The 15017-nt window shown below is 32.5% G+C and overlaps 1 protein-coding gene across 1 annotated transcript; it reads left to right on the plus strand.

Annotated features, from left to right (window-relative positions):
• The first annotated feature begins 1597 nt into the window (after window positions 1-1597).
• On the plus strand, window positions 1598-5805 carry LOC146910268 (uncharacterized). Its single transcript, XM_085726830.1, has 2 exons — window positions 1598-4924; window positions 5236-5805. Exons 1-2 carry the CDS (start codon window positions 2200-2202, stop codon window positions 5553-5555), a joined length of 3045 nt encoding a protein of 1014 aa, XP_085582956.1. The 5' UTR covers window positions 1598-2199; the 3' UTR covers window positions 5556-5805.
• Window positions 5806-15017: the final 9212 nt, after the last annotated feature.

Consider the following 15017-nt stretch of genomic DNA (forward strand, 5'->3'; position numbering starts at 1 on the left):
TTCAGGAGAACTTGGGTTCAATTTTTAATGAAAACAGTTCTTAATCATATTTTATTTACCTCTCGTTTAAACTCCATATTATTAAGGTTCCCTTTTCCTGTAAATCAAAGTATAATAACTATAGTAAATACTTATGTAATATAAGGAAAAGCTCCAAACCAAACCAATGGAAGTCACTCAAATCTTGGCACTACAATACAAAGGACCACATCATTTTTGGCACTAACATGTTATTACACAAATATGAAATATACCATGAACTATGATTTGGATCCCGTATGTGTATCATACTCTTAAATATATAAACTATCTTTGGTAAATTTATAAGTTCATATCATCAAAATTGATCTGTTTGTATAACACTTTTGATCCTTCAATGTTAAAGAATTTGGTACTTTTTTGTCAAGTGTCAAAAATCCTCAAAATTTAGAGACCAACAATGTAATTAAAAAAGTGCATAGACCAAATATGCAAAAATAATATATGTATCGATTTGTCTAACATGTGTAATATTGCACATGTTAAATCAACTAAAAGTAGTCACTTTTTTTATTAAAAAACACCAATTATTTATTAAAAAGTTATATATATTTTATATAAAATGCACAAGTTCCAATACAAACTTACAATTTTAAATTTATTAACATGTGCAAATTTATACATGATAGAAAAACTCTATATGTATTGGGACTAAATTTGTGAAATGACAACCATAAACCTCGTTAATGTCCTTGAAGAAAGGTAATTAATGTAAATATATTTGTAAATGTTCTTTTCACTTCTAATATTTTTCCTACCTTAAACTGGGACACCACCACATCACTCTAAATTGATTCTACCACAAGTAATCTTTGAAAAATGAAAAAATAATGTCGGAAATTGTATGTAAATTACAAATAAAAGAATAAAGAATAAAATTGCATTCAAACATAGTATATTTTAAGTTAAACTTAATACATATGTCTCCCGCCAGATATGTTTAGTTATTGTCAGATAGAAAACAGGAACTTGAAAGTTGAAACAATAAAAGTCATAGGATGATATGAATATGAAGTGACCATGGCATGGACTTGGACCACAACCAAATATTTATTCAAAATTTGAGAAAATGGGTGAAATGATATTCACTCGGTCAATATTCAGAAGTTTCCTTGTTAGTGCAGCAAAAACTATCATTAATTAATAGTAAAAGAATGGAATGAAACATGTAAAGTCTGGTTTATGGAGTAGGAGTAGATTAAAACATACTAATAATTAATAAGTCTAGTAAAACAAAAATCATATTGTGCCAATGAAGATAATACTGAAATGATAATTTCAACCAACCAAATGAACTTCATGTAAGACTAGCATCCAACTTTTTTCTTTTACAAAGTAAGAAAAGCAATCATAATCACCCGTATGAACTATATGTGGACCACACCATATAACTTTGCTTCCCTCATTTTTGACATTTGTGCCTTAATGACAGAAGCTTTATTTTAACTAACTCCTAATTGGATTCTAATGTCAGCATATGTTTGACAACTCCAAAACCTTAAAATAGGAATAGTTTTTTTTCCCTTCCTTTATATAGAGATTAAAACATTAACATAAAGGCCATATACTCAGGGACATGGCACATCTTCAAAAGGCTATTGCTCTTGTCTTTTATATACTACTTTTATCTTTGCTTCCATTTAAAATCACAGCATCACTAGAAACAGAAGCACAAGTTCTTGTCAAATGGAAAAATGGTTTATCCCCTCATCTTTCTTCTCCTCTCAACTCATGGTCACTCAGTAACCTTATCAACCTTTGCAATTGGGATGCTATTGTCTGTGACAATACCAATACAACTGTCTCAAGAATAAACCTATCTGGTGCCAACCTCAGTGGAACACTCACTGACTTGGATTTTGCATCTCTCCCAAACCTAACCGTTCTCAACCTCAATGGTAACAGTTTTGGTGGATCAATACCATCAACAATTGGCAAACTCTCCAAGCTCACTTTCTTGGACATGGAAAATAACTTATTTGAAGACACACTCCCATTTGAGCTAGATCAGCTAAGGGAACTTCAATATGTTAGTTTTTACAACAATAATCTCAATGGTACTATATTCCCTATCAGCTTACTAATCTCCCAAAGGTAAGTTATCTTGAACTTGGATCAAACTTTTTTGTATCTTCCCTTGATTGGTCTCAATATTCAAACATGCCTTCCTTAAGTTACCTTGGTTTGGAAGAAAATGAATTCACCGGTGAGATTCCAAGTTTCATACTTGAGTGCAAGAACTTAACATATCTTGACCTCTCTCAAAACACTTGGAATGGTACAATACCAGAATCCATATATAGTAATATGAGAAAGCTTGAATATCTCAACCTCACCAACGGTGGATTAGAAGGAACACTATCATCTAACATTTCCATGCTCTCAAATCTCAAAGATCTTCGTATCAGTAATAACATGTTTAATAGTCCTATTCCATCAGAGATAGGATTAATATCTAGACTTCAAATTTTTGAACTGAACAACATTTCAGCCCATGGGGAAATTCCTTCTTCCATAGGTCAACTGAGGGAGCTAGTGCATCTTGATCTTAGTAATAATATTTTGAACTCTAAAGTCCCTTATGAGCTTGGCCTATGCACAAATCTAACTTTCTTGAGCTTAGCAGTAAATAACCTGACAGGTTCTTTGCCTTTGTCATTAGCAAATTTGACTAAACTATCAGAACTAGGATTATCGGATAATTCTTTTTCTGGTCAAATTTCATCTTCATTGGTCTCTAATTGGATCGAGTTAACTTCCTTGCAACTCCAAAACAATAGTTTAACCGGAAAGCTACCTCCACAGATTGGCTTATTGAAAAATATTATAATCTTACTTCTATACAATAATATGTTCTCTGGTCCAATCCCTGATGAGATAGGAAACTTGAAGGTAATGACAGGGTTAGACCTTGCAGGAAACCACTTCTCTGGTCCAATTCCATCAACCATATGGAATCTCACAAACATAACAGTCATAAATCTTTTCTTCAACAACCTCTCTGGAAACATTCCAATGGATATTGGAAACTTAACTTCACTGCAAATTTTTGATGTCGACAATAATAACTTAGATGGAGAATTGCCAGACACAATTGCTCATCTAACTGCCTTAACTTCTTTTTCTGTGTTCACCAATAACTTCTCAGGAAGCATTTCCAGAGATTTTGGAAAGAATAGTCCTTCTTTGACTCATGTCTACTTTTCAAACAATAGTTTCTCAGGAGAACTTCCTTCTGAATTATGCAGTGGCCACAATCTAGTTGTTTTGGCAGTAAATAACAACAGCTTTTCAGGGTCATTGCCAAACTCCTTGAGAAATTGTTCATCCTTAAGAAGAGTTAGGCTTGATGATAACAGGTTCAGTGGAAACATCACAGAATCATTTGGGATTCATCCAAATCTTACTTTCATCTCACTAAGTCGAAATCATCTTGTTGGTCATCTCTCTCCAATGTGGGGTAAATGTATCAGCTTAACTGCGATGGAAATGAGTGGAAACAAACTTTCTGGAAAAATCCCATCTGAGCTAAGTAAGTTGAGTAAATTACAGTTTCTTAGCTTGCACTCCAACGAATTCTCCGGAATTATCCCACCTGAAATTGAAAATCTCAGTCTGCTCTTCATGTTGAACTTGAGCAGGAACCATTTATCAGGAGAAATCCCAAAGAGTATTGGAAGATTAGCTCAACTTAATATTGTTGATTTATCAGATAATAACTTCAGTGGAATCATTCCTAACGAGCTCAGTAATTGTAATCGGTTACTAAGCCTGAACTTAAGTCATAACAATCTATCTGGTGTGATACCATATGAACTTGGCAATCTATTCTCCCTCCAATACTTGTTAGACCTCAGCAGCAACAATCTTTCAGGAGAAATTCCTCAAAACCTTCAAAAGTTAGCAACATTGGAGATTCTCAATGTCTCACACAACCATCTATCTGGAACAATCCCACAATCATTTTCAAGTATGATCAGCCTTCAATCTGTGGATTTTTCTTACAACCACTTGTCAGGTTTGATACCAACAGGTGGTGTTTTCCAGACAGAAACCGCTGAAGCTTTTGTTGGAAACCCAGATTTGTGTGGGGATGTAAAAGGATTAAGATGTGCCACAATATCGTCTCAAGAAGGTTCTGGAGGAGCCAACAAAAAGGTACTGCTTAGTGTTACTATATCAGTTGGTGGAGTACTATTTATAGGAATGATTTGTGCTGGAATCTTAATATTTCAAAGGCAAGCCAAAAAACACGGTGAAGAATCCAAAAACATTGAAGATAATGATCAATCTATTTGCATGGTATGGGGAAGAGATGGAAAATTCACATTTTCTGATCTTGTTAAAGCAACAAATGATTTCAACGAAAAGTACTGCATTGGAAAAGGAGGATTTGGAAGTGTTTATAGAGCAGAACTACTTACAGGTCAGGTGGTTGCTGTCAAAAGACTCAATATATCAGACTCAAATGACATTCCAGAAGTGAACCGCATGAGCTTCGTGAATGAGATAAGAACGCTAACAGAAGTGAGGCACCGGAATATAGTAAAGCTCTATGGTTACTGTTCTAGTAGGAAACAAAAGTTCCTGGTTTATGAACATGTAGAGAAAGGAAGCTTGGGAAAAGTTTTGTATGGTGGAGAAGGAAAATTGGAGCTAAGTTGGAGTGCAAGGGTGGAAATTGTGCAAGGAATAGCTCATGCAATCGCTTACCTGCATAGTGATTGCTCTCCACCAATTGTGCACAGAGATATAACATTGAATAACATACTACTTGATTCAGATTATGTACCTCATCTTGCAGATTTTGGCACTGCAAAGCTGCTAAGCTCTAACAATTCGACTTGGACCTCAGTTGCTGGATCCTATGGCTACATGGCTCCAGGTACACACTGCATTTAATGATTTAGATCATCAGCAATTTCATACTCCAGAGAAATATATATATATATATATATATATATATATATATATATATATAATAAACTATTTTTAGCTGTCGTTTATTTTAGAAGTGTCAAATTCTGATATATATACTTCATATTTCATACAATATAATACATAGTTTGCGTTGTACCAGCATTTGTACTTGACTATTTTATTAAATATACTTGATTATTAAATCTAAAATTTAAAATTTCTGGATCCGTACGTGGCTAATTTATTTAGTAACAATTTGAAATCTGTATTTTGTAGAGCTAGCACAAACTATGAGGGTGACTGAAAAGTGTGATGTATATAGTTTTGGAGTGGTGGTTTTAGAGATAATGATGGGAAAACACCCTGGAGAATTCTTGGGCACCCTAAATTCAAACAAGTCTTTAGCATCAATGGAAGTGCTTGTTAAGGATGCTCTGGATCAACGACTTCCACCTCCAATAGGGAAATTATGTGAAATAATAGTGTTCGTAATGACAGTAGCTTTAGCATGCACGCGTGCTGCTCCTGAGTCTCGACCCATGATGCGTTCTGTTGCACAAGAATTATCTGCTGCTCCACAGGCTTATCTTTCATAAATAGATTCATCAATGACTGTGTGGAGGATCTCAATAAGGACTGTGTTGAGAATATAAAGAATAAAGACTCAAATTTGTATACTAAACGCTGACTTACACATTTGTGTGGGCAGATAAGTAATGCAGAATTTGGGGAAAATGTATAGTTTTTCAATTTTGTACATAATATTCCAAAACGGCCGTATAATCTCTATGAAATTCAAACATGTACCTTCAATGTTACTATACTCACTTAATCACCATTTAGCTATCTGTGGTTTAATTTCTAGTTGATTCAAAACATAGATCACTTTCAGCTTCAATCATTTGAGTATTAAAAACTAGTACTAGTTTTCAAATGACATCTACAATCCATTTTTAATCTGTTCATCCTCGTCTTTTTTCAAAAAAATCTGATCATCATCATTGACTCAGTACATAACTAATCAATTAGACAAATTACTTAACAATAATGTTTAGCCACAACTCATGAATGTAGCAACACCTTAGCAATCTGTAGTACAAGGAATGCAAATATTAAATATCACCCCATCTTGTACCCTGGATAACTGAAAAAAGGTTGATCTGCTCCATACCTACAAAGCCTGAAGTGTTATTTATATAATCTGCAATAGTTAAAATCCTTAGTTGGAGCAAGAGGTAAATGGCTACAGTTTAGAATGGAAGTTTAGGAGGATTAGAGAAGTTGAAAATATCAAAGATGGAATAGAAGAATGTAGTTGTAAAGAAGAGTAAATAAAGAGATAAAAGAAGGAAATCATTATTAGTGGAAGCACATTGAGTATTGCCAATAGCCTTTAGTGTAAGCTTTCAAACAAGCCGCCATAGAAACGAGTCCCATATCGACATTGTCTAAAAAGTTGAGAGGCAGATTCTTTATAAATAAAAGTGTAACAACAGAACCATACAATCGAATTTGGTTATTTTGTAAAATAATTCAAGATCAATTCAAATAGTTAGGATTATAGAAACTTGGAGATAAAATTTAAATTTATTTCCAAGGATCTTTATATCCTAAGTATTTGAGATAGATCTAAATACAATACATAAATTTTTAATTTTAATATTGAAAGGTAGAAAATTCTAAAACAAATCACCACTCATTTATAATATTTTAATATTAGTACCTAATAAGTAGGGATGGGAATAGGTTAGGCCGAGCTAGACTTTGCAAAGCCTAAGCCTGGTCTGCCATATTTTTTTAAAGTCTAAGTCTGACCTTCTGAAAGCCTGATATGGCCTACTAGCATGTTTAAAAGCCTATATCTTATGAAGATCTTTAAATAAGCAATGTGATCTAAGTTTAAATGGACTAGCGAACTAATAGTTCAATTATATTAAACTCTCTTTTGATAATCGACACGAGGTTTTACGGAATTCGACTATGAATTCGACTATATTCGACTATATATTGTATCATATTTTTATTCTAGTTTTTTTTTTGTGGTGGCCGGGATTCGAACCCTGGACCTTGCATATTTTTTTATGCATTGTCCATACTAACTGAGCTAAGCTCACGAGGACTTATTCTAGTTTATAATAATACATTTATATATGCAAAAAACTAAGCAATGTGATCTAAGTTTAAATGGACTAGCGAACTAATAGTTCAATTATATTAAACTCTCTTTTGATAATCAACACGAGGTTTTCCGGAATTCGACTATATATTGTATCATATTTTTATTCTAGTTTATAATAATACATTTATATATGCAAAAAACTAATGTATACTAATAAAGATTAAATTATTAAAAAAGTTTACAAAATTATATTTTAATTCAAAGTACAAAATATAATATAATAATAAATAATATTATTCATATTACTTAAATAGGCCGGCCTAATAGGCTTAAGAGACTTTTTAGGAGGCCTGTGGTCTGGACTTTTAAGCTAAATAGGCTTAAAAAAAAGACCTAGGCCTTCTCTATTTAAGAAAAAAGTCTGGCCTAGTCTGGCCTGTCGTAGGCTAGGCCGTAGGCCCCTGTAGTCTGGTCTGGCCTATTCCCATCCCTGCTAATAAGCACTCAATCACTCCAACCCAGATCTCACACAAAGTTCTTAAATGGGATCCAGTAATCAACTATCAATAATTTTATATCATTATATTTCAATTTTTTAATATTAAAAGAGTGCGGACCCGCTTAAAAGTGGGGGTCTTAATATCCCTGAAAAAAATTCTCCCTATTGGGGTACCTAATAGGTACCGGGTCTTAAATAGTTAAGACCCTCCCAATGGAGATGGTCTTAGTATTCAAATGCACGGAGGGTGTTATCTTGTCCCATCTTGTGCATTTTGGCAGTCTAGGCGGTTTTTCGAAGCAGGTTCAATGCTTAATTGACAATGAATATTATTTGGCTTTCTATTGCGTAGGTAATTTGAAAAGAAAGAAATGGATATATATTTCAGCAAAAAGAGGAACAACTACATACGTTATGTGAAAAATTAAGCTTCAGTCATTTTGGTGGTTGAATTAAAATACGTTCGATTCGATTTCGATTGCCGAAGGCCTAATCTTCTTCATTGTTTTTCCGTTGTTACATAGCTTGTTCCTTTCTTTGTTTTTTATAGTCCTTTTTTGTCTTTGTAATTTAACTTAGTAACTTTCTTCCCATTTCGGTTGGTCTGGTGGTATTGGCTTGGGATCTGGGAGTATGATCCTCCTTGAGGTCTTAGGTTCGATTCTCTCTTGTGTCAGTTTAAATGGGCTAATTTAGCTTCTTCAAAAAAAAAACTTTGTAACTTTCTTTAAGGCTTTGTTTGCGAATTTGAAGGGGAAGAGAATGAAAGGCTTGGAAAAAAGGAAGGGGTAAGTGGAAGAAATATATGACATTGTATTGGATGAGGATTTTGGAGTGTGTTTTGAGGGTTTATATGAATTTTTCAAATTTAATATATGTTGTTATAATATTCTTAAAATTAAAGATATATTAATCATACGCATTAATTTATCACTCTCAAAAAAATACTCTTTCAAAAAATGTGAAAGATTTCTCAAATTTCCCCTATATTTCTCTCCTCCCAAAGCTTTCCCTTTCCCTCCCCTCCAAACTCCTAAACAAAGTCTAAGTCTCTTCTGGTACACCTTGTGCTGGAAGGACTTTGTTAGTTTACTTAATATATTCAATTTTGGACTTTTCAAAAAAATAAATGTTTATTGTGGAGATTCTCACTCAGCGTTGTGTGTATTTGCATATCATCTAGCAAATAATTGACTCTTTCCAAAACATTCACTACCCCATAAATCCTTTGAGCAATCCATGAGATAAAGAAGGAAATCATTATTAATGGAAGCACATTGAGTATTATTGGCAATAGCCTTTAGTGTAAGCTTTCAAACAAGTCATAGAAATGAATCCCACATCGACACGGTCTAAAAAGTTGAGAGGCATATTCTCTATAAATAAAAAGTGTGACAACGAAACCATACAATCGAACTTGGTTATGCTTGTAAATTAGTTGTAATTCAAGATCTACTCAAATAGTTAGATAGTAGAAACTTGGAGATAAAATTTAAATTGACCTCACAGTTTTCTACTGCTTAAGTATTTGAAATAGATCTAAATACAAATGTTAAATTTTTAATTTTAATATCGAAAGGTAGAAAATTCTAAAACAAATCATCTAAGTATTCAAATGCGTGTGGCATGAATATGAATACATGATCACTTAATTTTTGCCCTTTGTTTCAAATTGGTTAGAGATGGCATTGACTCGGGGTACACTTATAACTTATGTACTCAAGGTACACTTATGTACCATCTCTTGCATTCTGGTGGTCTAGACGGTTTTTGCGAAGCATGTTCGATTGGCAACGAATATTATTATTGCGTTGGTAATTTGGAAAGAAATAAATGGGCATATATTTCAACAAAAAGAGAAATAATTGTAAACGTCATCCGAAAAAATTATGTTTCGGTCATTTTAATGGTTGAAATCCACATATGTTATATTTGATTGCCAGTATTGAAGGCCTAATCCTCTTCATTGTTTGTCTGTTGTTACATAGCTTGTTCCTTTCTTCGTTTCTTATTTGTCCTTTTGAGTTTGTAATGTAACTTTGTAACTTTCCTTAAGTCTCTTCTGATACACCTTATGCCGGAAGACCTTCTTTAGTTTGCTTAAAAAAAATAAAATATTGTGCAGGTTATTGCTGAGCTTTGTGTGTATTTGCATATCATAAAGCAAATAATTGACTATTTCCAAATCATTCACTACATCATAAATCCTTTGAGCAATCCATGAGAAACATTTTATCTTCATCCATATCCTTCTAATTGATCTAACTTGTTAAATATTTTTGTTAGACTCTAGAGTTTCATTTGTAATAGTTGTTGTATTGTGAGTTGTAATCTTTTATCCTTTGAATTTTGATGGGTGATCCTATCAATAAAATTTGTCATTTCAAAAAAATAATTCAGTCACTTTTACCTAAAATCAATTCTACAAAATCAATTTTAGTCACCGCATAAATGTAGTGGCACTTTGAGTATTGGCAATGGTGTTTAGTGCAAGCTTGCTTGTTAGAATGAGTCCCACATCGACACTGTCTACAAACCATTTTTAATCTGATCATCATCTATGAGTCAATATATAGCTAATCAATTAGACAAATTACTTGCCAACAATGTTTGGCCATAACTCATGAGTCAAACATTTATTCAAAACTACAAAACTTATGAATCAATTCAAAACTTCTCCCCAGGGGTTGAATTGAAAACAACCAAAGGTTCCCAAAGTTCCCCGTAACAATGAATTAATTTTGATTGGAAAAAAGTTTTTTTTTTTGTTTATAATAGAAAAGGTTTCACCAATATATATATAGTATTTGAAAAGGAGGACTTGTATGTTTATAGCAGTTATACATACATAGTCAGTAAAGAAAAGACAATACCTGAATCACAAGTTTCATGAATGGTACTCACTTTCAATTTTTCTTCACTTTATAATTTTTATCATCCTTTCTTAAAGGGGAGTAATAAATGGTACTAACTTCATTTAATTTAACTATTAGGATGATCTTTATTCCTTCTATAGCCGGTCACATGAAGAGGATGAGTGGACTACGAAAAATGGGGTCGATAAATGGTGAGCGGATCCTCTCCATTATTTTCTTCCTTTTATGCAGTTTATATCTTTATTCCTTCTATAAGATTTTTTTTTTTAAGGAAAAATATTAGATATATATTTGTCAATAATAAATATTAAAAGATGATTCTTTCAAAAAAAAAAGATATATATATATATATATATATATATATATATATATATTAAAAGATGAAGAGATAATTATTTTTCATTGATAAATACACGAGACAAAGTCTTCGTGAATTTAGCCCAGTTGGTATAAACAATGCATAATATATGCAAGCTCCGGATTCAAACCTCAATCACCACAAAAAAAAAAAAAAAAATACATGAGACAAATGGTTGACACATACATAAGAATACGGGGCAAATAGGGGAAAACTACAAATATTACATAAGAGTTGGATAAATATTTGGTTGATATAAAATAAATCTAACCAATAGTAAAAAAAAACACAGGACAAATATTACATAAGAGTTGGATAAATATTTGGTTGATATAAAATAAATCTAACCAATAGTTGTAGAAAAGAAAACATATTTATCCTAATATTTAGTCACAAAATAAGAGAAGATTCGTTATAAAAAAATGTATATGAGAAGATTCATTCTCAATTTATAGAACGAATACATGTCTCATCTTCATAAGTGTTTCACCTTAAACAATGTTATAGATTTGTTTTAGATGTTAATGATCATTTTATATATGAGATAAGATTGGAATGACTTAATTAAAATGTTCCCACTATATGTGTGAGACTTATATAATTTGGTGGAATCTATTTAAGTTTCCACATGACCATGAAGACATGGCAACAGGGCGGGGCGGGTTTTAACATATCCGCCCCCCGCCCCCGTTTCACTGTACCCAAACCCGTCCCCGCCTTCAAACCCTGCAGTGATAGAAACTTTATACCCAAATCTGCCTCCAACGGGGTCGGGTTTCGCTGCCCTGCCCAACCCCCACCCGTGAAAACTATAGGAAAAAAAAACATGTTTTTATTTTTATTTTTTTTTCACATCTAATAACAAAAGATTCTAAAATAATTAAAACAAAAGTTTCTAAAGAAAAAGGGATTAACATCCAATACAACAATAGAGTTCAATCTGACAACCTTTTTAAAAATAATCACGGAAATCATTATTAATGGAAGCACATCGAGTATTATTGGCAATAGCCTTTAGTGTAAGCTTTCAAACACGCCATAGAAATAAGTCCCACATCGACACGGTCTAAACAATTGAAAGGCATATTCTCTATAAATATAGTGTGTGACATTAAACCATTGAACTTGTTTATCTTTTCAATTACTTAAGTATGGAGGAAAAGGTGAATATAATATTTATCTCCCTTTTTATTTTTAGGGAATAAATTTATTTCATTTTTTCTTCAATCTTAAGTATTTGAAATAGGTCTAATATAATTTATAAAGTTTAATTTTAATATTGAAAGGTAGAAAATTCTAAAACAAATCATCTTAAGTATTCAAATGCGTGTGGCATGGATGAAGATATGGATCAATAGAAAATTCTAAAACAAATCACCTTAAGTATTCAAATGTGTGTGGCATGAATGAAGATATGATCATTTAATTTTGGTCCTTTGTTTCAAATTGGTTAGAGATGTAGTGACTCAAGGTACACTTACATACCATCTCATGCATTTTTGTGGTCTAGGCCGTTTTCTGAAGCTCGTTCGATCGGCAACGAATATTATTTGGCTTTCTATTGCGTTGGTAATTTGGAGAAGAAAAAAAAGGGCATATATTTCATCAAGAGGAGGAACAATTGCAAACATTATATGAAAAAAATTAAACTTTAGTGTCGCTTTGGTGGTTGAAATCGAGATATGTTACATTGAATTTCGATTACCAGTATTGAAGGCCTAATCCTCTTCATTGTTTGTTTGTAGTTACATATCTTGTTCCTTTCTTTGTCTTTTATAATTCTTTTTTTATTTTGTAATGTAACTTTGTAACTTTCTTTAAGTCTATTCTAGTAAATCTTGTGCCTGAAAGACTTCTTTGGTTTGTTTATTATATTCAATTTTGGTCTTTTCAAACAAAAAATGTTTATTGTGAATATTTTCACTGAGCTTTGTGTGTGTTTGCATACATATAGCAAATAATTGACTATTTCCAAATCATTCACTACACCAGGCCCAGGGGTTGAATTGAAAACAGCCAAAGGTTTCCAATATTCCCAAAACACTGAATTGTTTGATTTTGAATTGGAATAAGGTTTATTTGTTTATATGAGAAAAGGTTTCACCAAAAAAATAATATTAGAAACGGAGGACTTTGTATGTTTATAGCAGATATACATACAGTCAGTAAAGAAAAAACAGTACCTGAATCACAAGTTTCATGATTGAATTCCATTTCAATTTTGTAGATTGTCCCTTGTCTAGCCTGTCTCATGAGATACTTGCAATTCACATTCAGTAGCTTCTCATTTGTATAATTCTTCAGGATTAGAAGCACATTGACACGCATAAAATGATATTTGAGAAAACCAAATTGTATGCTATAAATTGTTTTTTTTTTTTGGTACCAAGTGTTAGAGAGTACACCTTAGCAGTATGTAGTACATGGAATGAAAATATTAAATATCAGTTATCACCCCGTCCATGTACCCTTAATCTTCTTTTCAATGTTACCATTAGGATAACTGAAAAAAGGTTGATCTTCTCCATACCTACAAGCCTAAAGTGTTATTTATATAATCAGTGATTTTAGCTCTTTCATATTGCATTATACTCCCTCCGTTTCAAAATGAGTGTCGCTTTAGCAAAAAAAGTATTACTTTTAAAACTAACCAATAGTTAATAAGGATAATTTGGTAAAATAACCATTCTCTTTCTTTTAATCATTGCATTTCTTAATATGTGTGTAAACACCTAAAACGACACTCATTTTGAAACGGAGGGAGTATAACATAACATAGCTGAACACCATTGAAAAGTGCAATAGTTAAAATCCTTAGTTGGAGCAAGAGGTAAATGACTACAATTTAGAATGGAAGTTTACGAGGATTAGAGAACAAGTTGTGAATAATATCAAAGATGGAATAGAAGAATGTAGTTGTAAAGAAGAGTAAATAAAGATATAAAGAAGGAAATCATTATTAATGGAAGCACGTTGAGTATTGGCAATAACAGCCTTTATTAGTGTATGCTTTCAAACAAACCATAGAAAGGAGTCCCACATCGACACTGTCTAAAGAATTGAGAAGCAGATTCTCTATATATAAAAAGCGTGTGACAGGGAAACCTTACAACCGAACTTGCTTATGCTTTTAAATTATCTCAAGGTTCTCAAAATCCTAAGTATTTGAAATAGATCTAAATACATTACATAAATTTTTAATTTTAATATTGAAAGGTAGAAAATTTTAAAACAAATCATCTTTAGTATTCAAATGCGTGTGATATGGATATGGATCATTGTAAGTATTCAAATGTGTGTGGCATGGATGAAGAAATGGATAACTTAATTTTGGTCATTTGTTTCTGTTGTAGAAAATGCTACGAAGACCTGCAAAACAAAAAACAATGAGATAGATATGAGACGTGCTGAACGCACTATCCTCAAGGATTTTCCGCGTGTAAAACGTTAACCCTTCCAAGATTTAACAGACCCTTCCCGGCAAGTCGAGGATTCAGAACTGACAAGAGATTTTATGTGACAGGTAGTGTAACCAGAAAGAAAAAAAATGGAAGTGTGAAAGTGAGATGTTTTGTTTTGTACGTGAGTTGTGTTATTTATGTCTATGTTATGTGCTCCTCAAAACAATTATTATATAAGCTATTTTCCAAAACTAACCGTTGAGCACGACAAACATGTGGGATATACACATACTCAGCACTGCTGCTTTGAAAACCAATTCTTGGCATAAAAATAGGGATACCAGTAAGCCAGCTTAATGAACACGTTTTGAGAAAAGGTCAAGTAGCTGTTAACATTATGCCAACATATTCTATTGTAGGACAGCTATATAAAAACCTGTATGTATATGCTTTGATGACTCAAGAGAGATTTAAGGAATGGTTTGTTACATGGAACCGGTCAAATAAATCAGCTAAAAATATTTTCACTTAAAATAAGGAATATAAAATATAATTGAAAAACTTTTGAAATATAAATAATATTTACAACAGTTTCAAATTGGTTAGAGATGTTGTGACTCAGGGTACCTTACGTACCATCTCGTGCATTTTGGTGGTCTAGGAGGTTTTCTGAAGCACGTTCCATTGGCAACGAATATTATTTGGCTTTCTATTGCGTTTGAAATTTGGAAATAAAGAAATGAGCATATATTTCAGCAAAAAGAGGAATAATTGAAAACGTCGTCTGAAAAATTAAGCTTCGGTC

Source organism: Medicago sativa, chromosome 7 (assembly GCF_051527215.1).
Source record: "Medicago sativa cultivar Bolivia chromosome 7, Bolivia_mono, whole genome shotgun sequence".
NCBI classification, from domain to species: domain Eukaryota; kingdom Viridiplantae; phylum Streptophyta; class Magnoliopsida; order Fabales; family Fabaceae; genus Medicago; species Medicago sativa.

What these genes read in the sequence shown, in the direction of transcription:
- LOC146910268 (XM_085726830.1), top strand. Translation starts at nt 2,200, where the DNA reads ATGCCTTCCTTAAGTTACCTTGGTTTGGAAGAAAATGAATTCACCGGT. An exon ending in CTATGGCTACATGGCTCCAG is followed by an intron (nt 4,925 to 5,235) that starts GTACACACTGCA and finishes TGTATTTTGTAG; the next exon opens with AGCTAGCACAAACTATGAGG.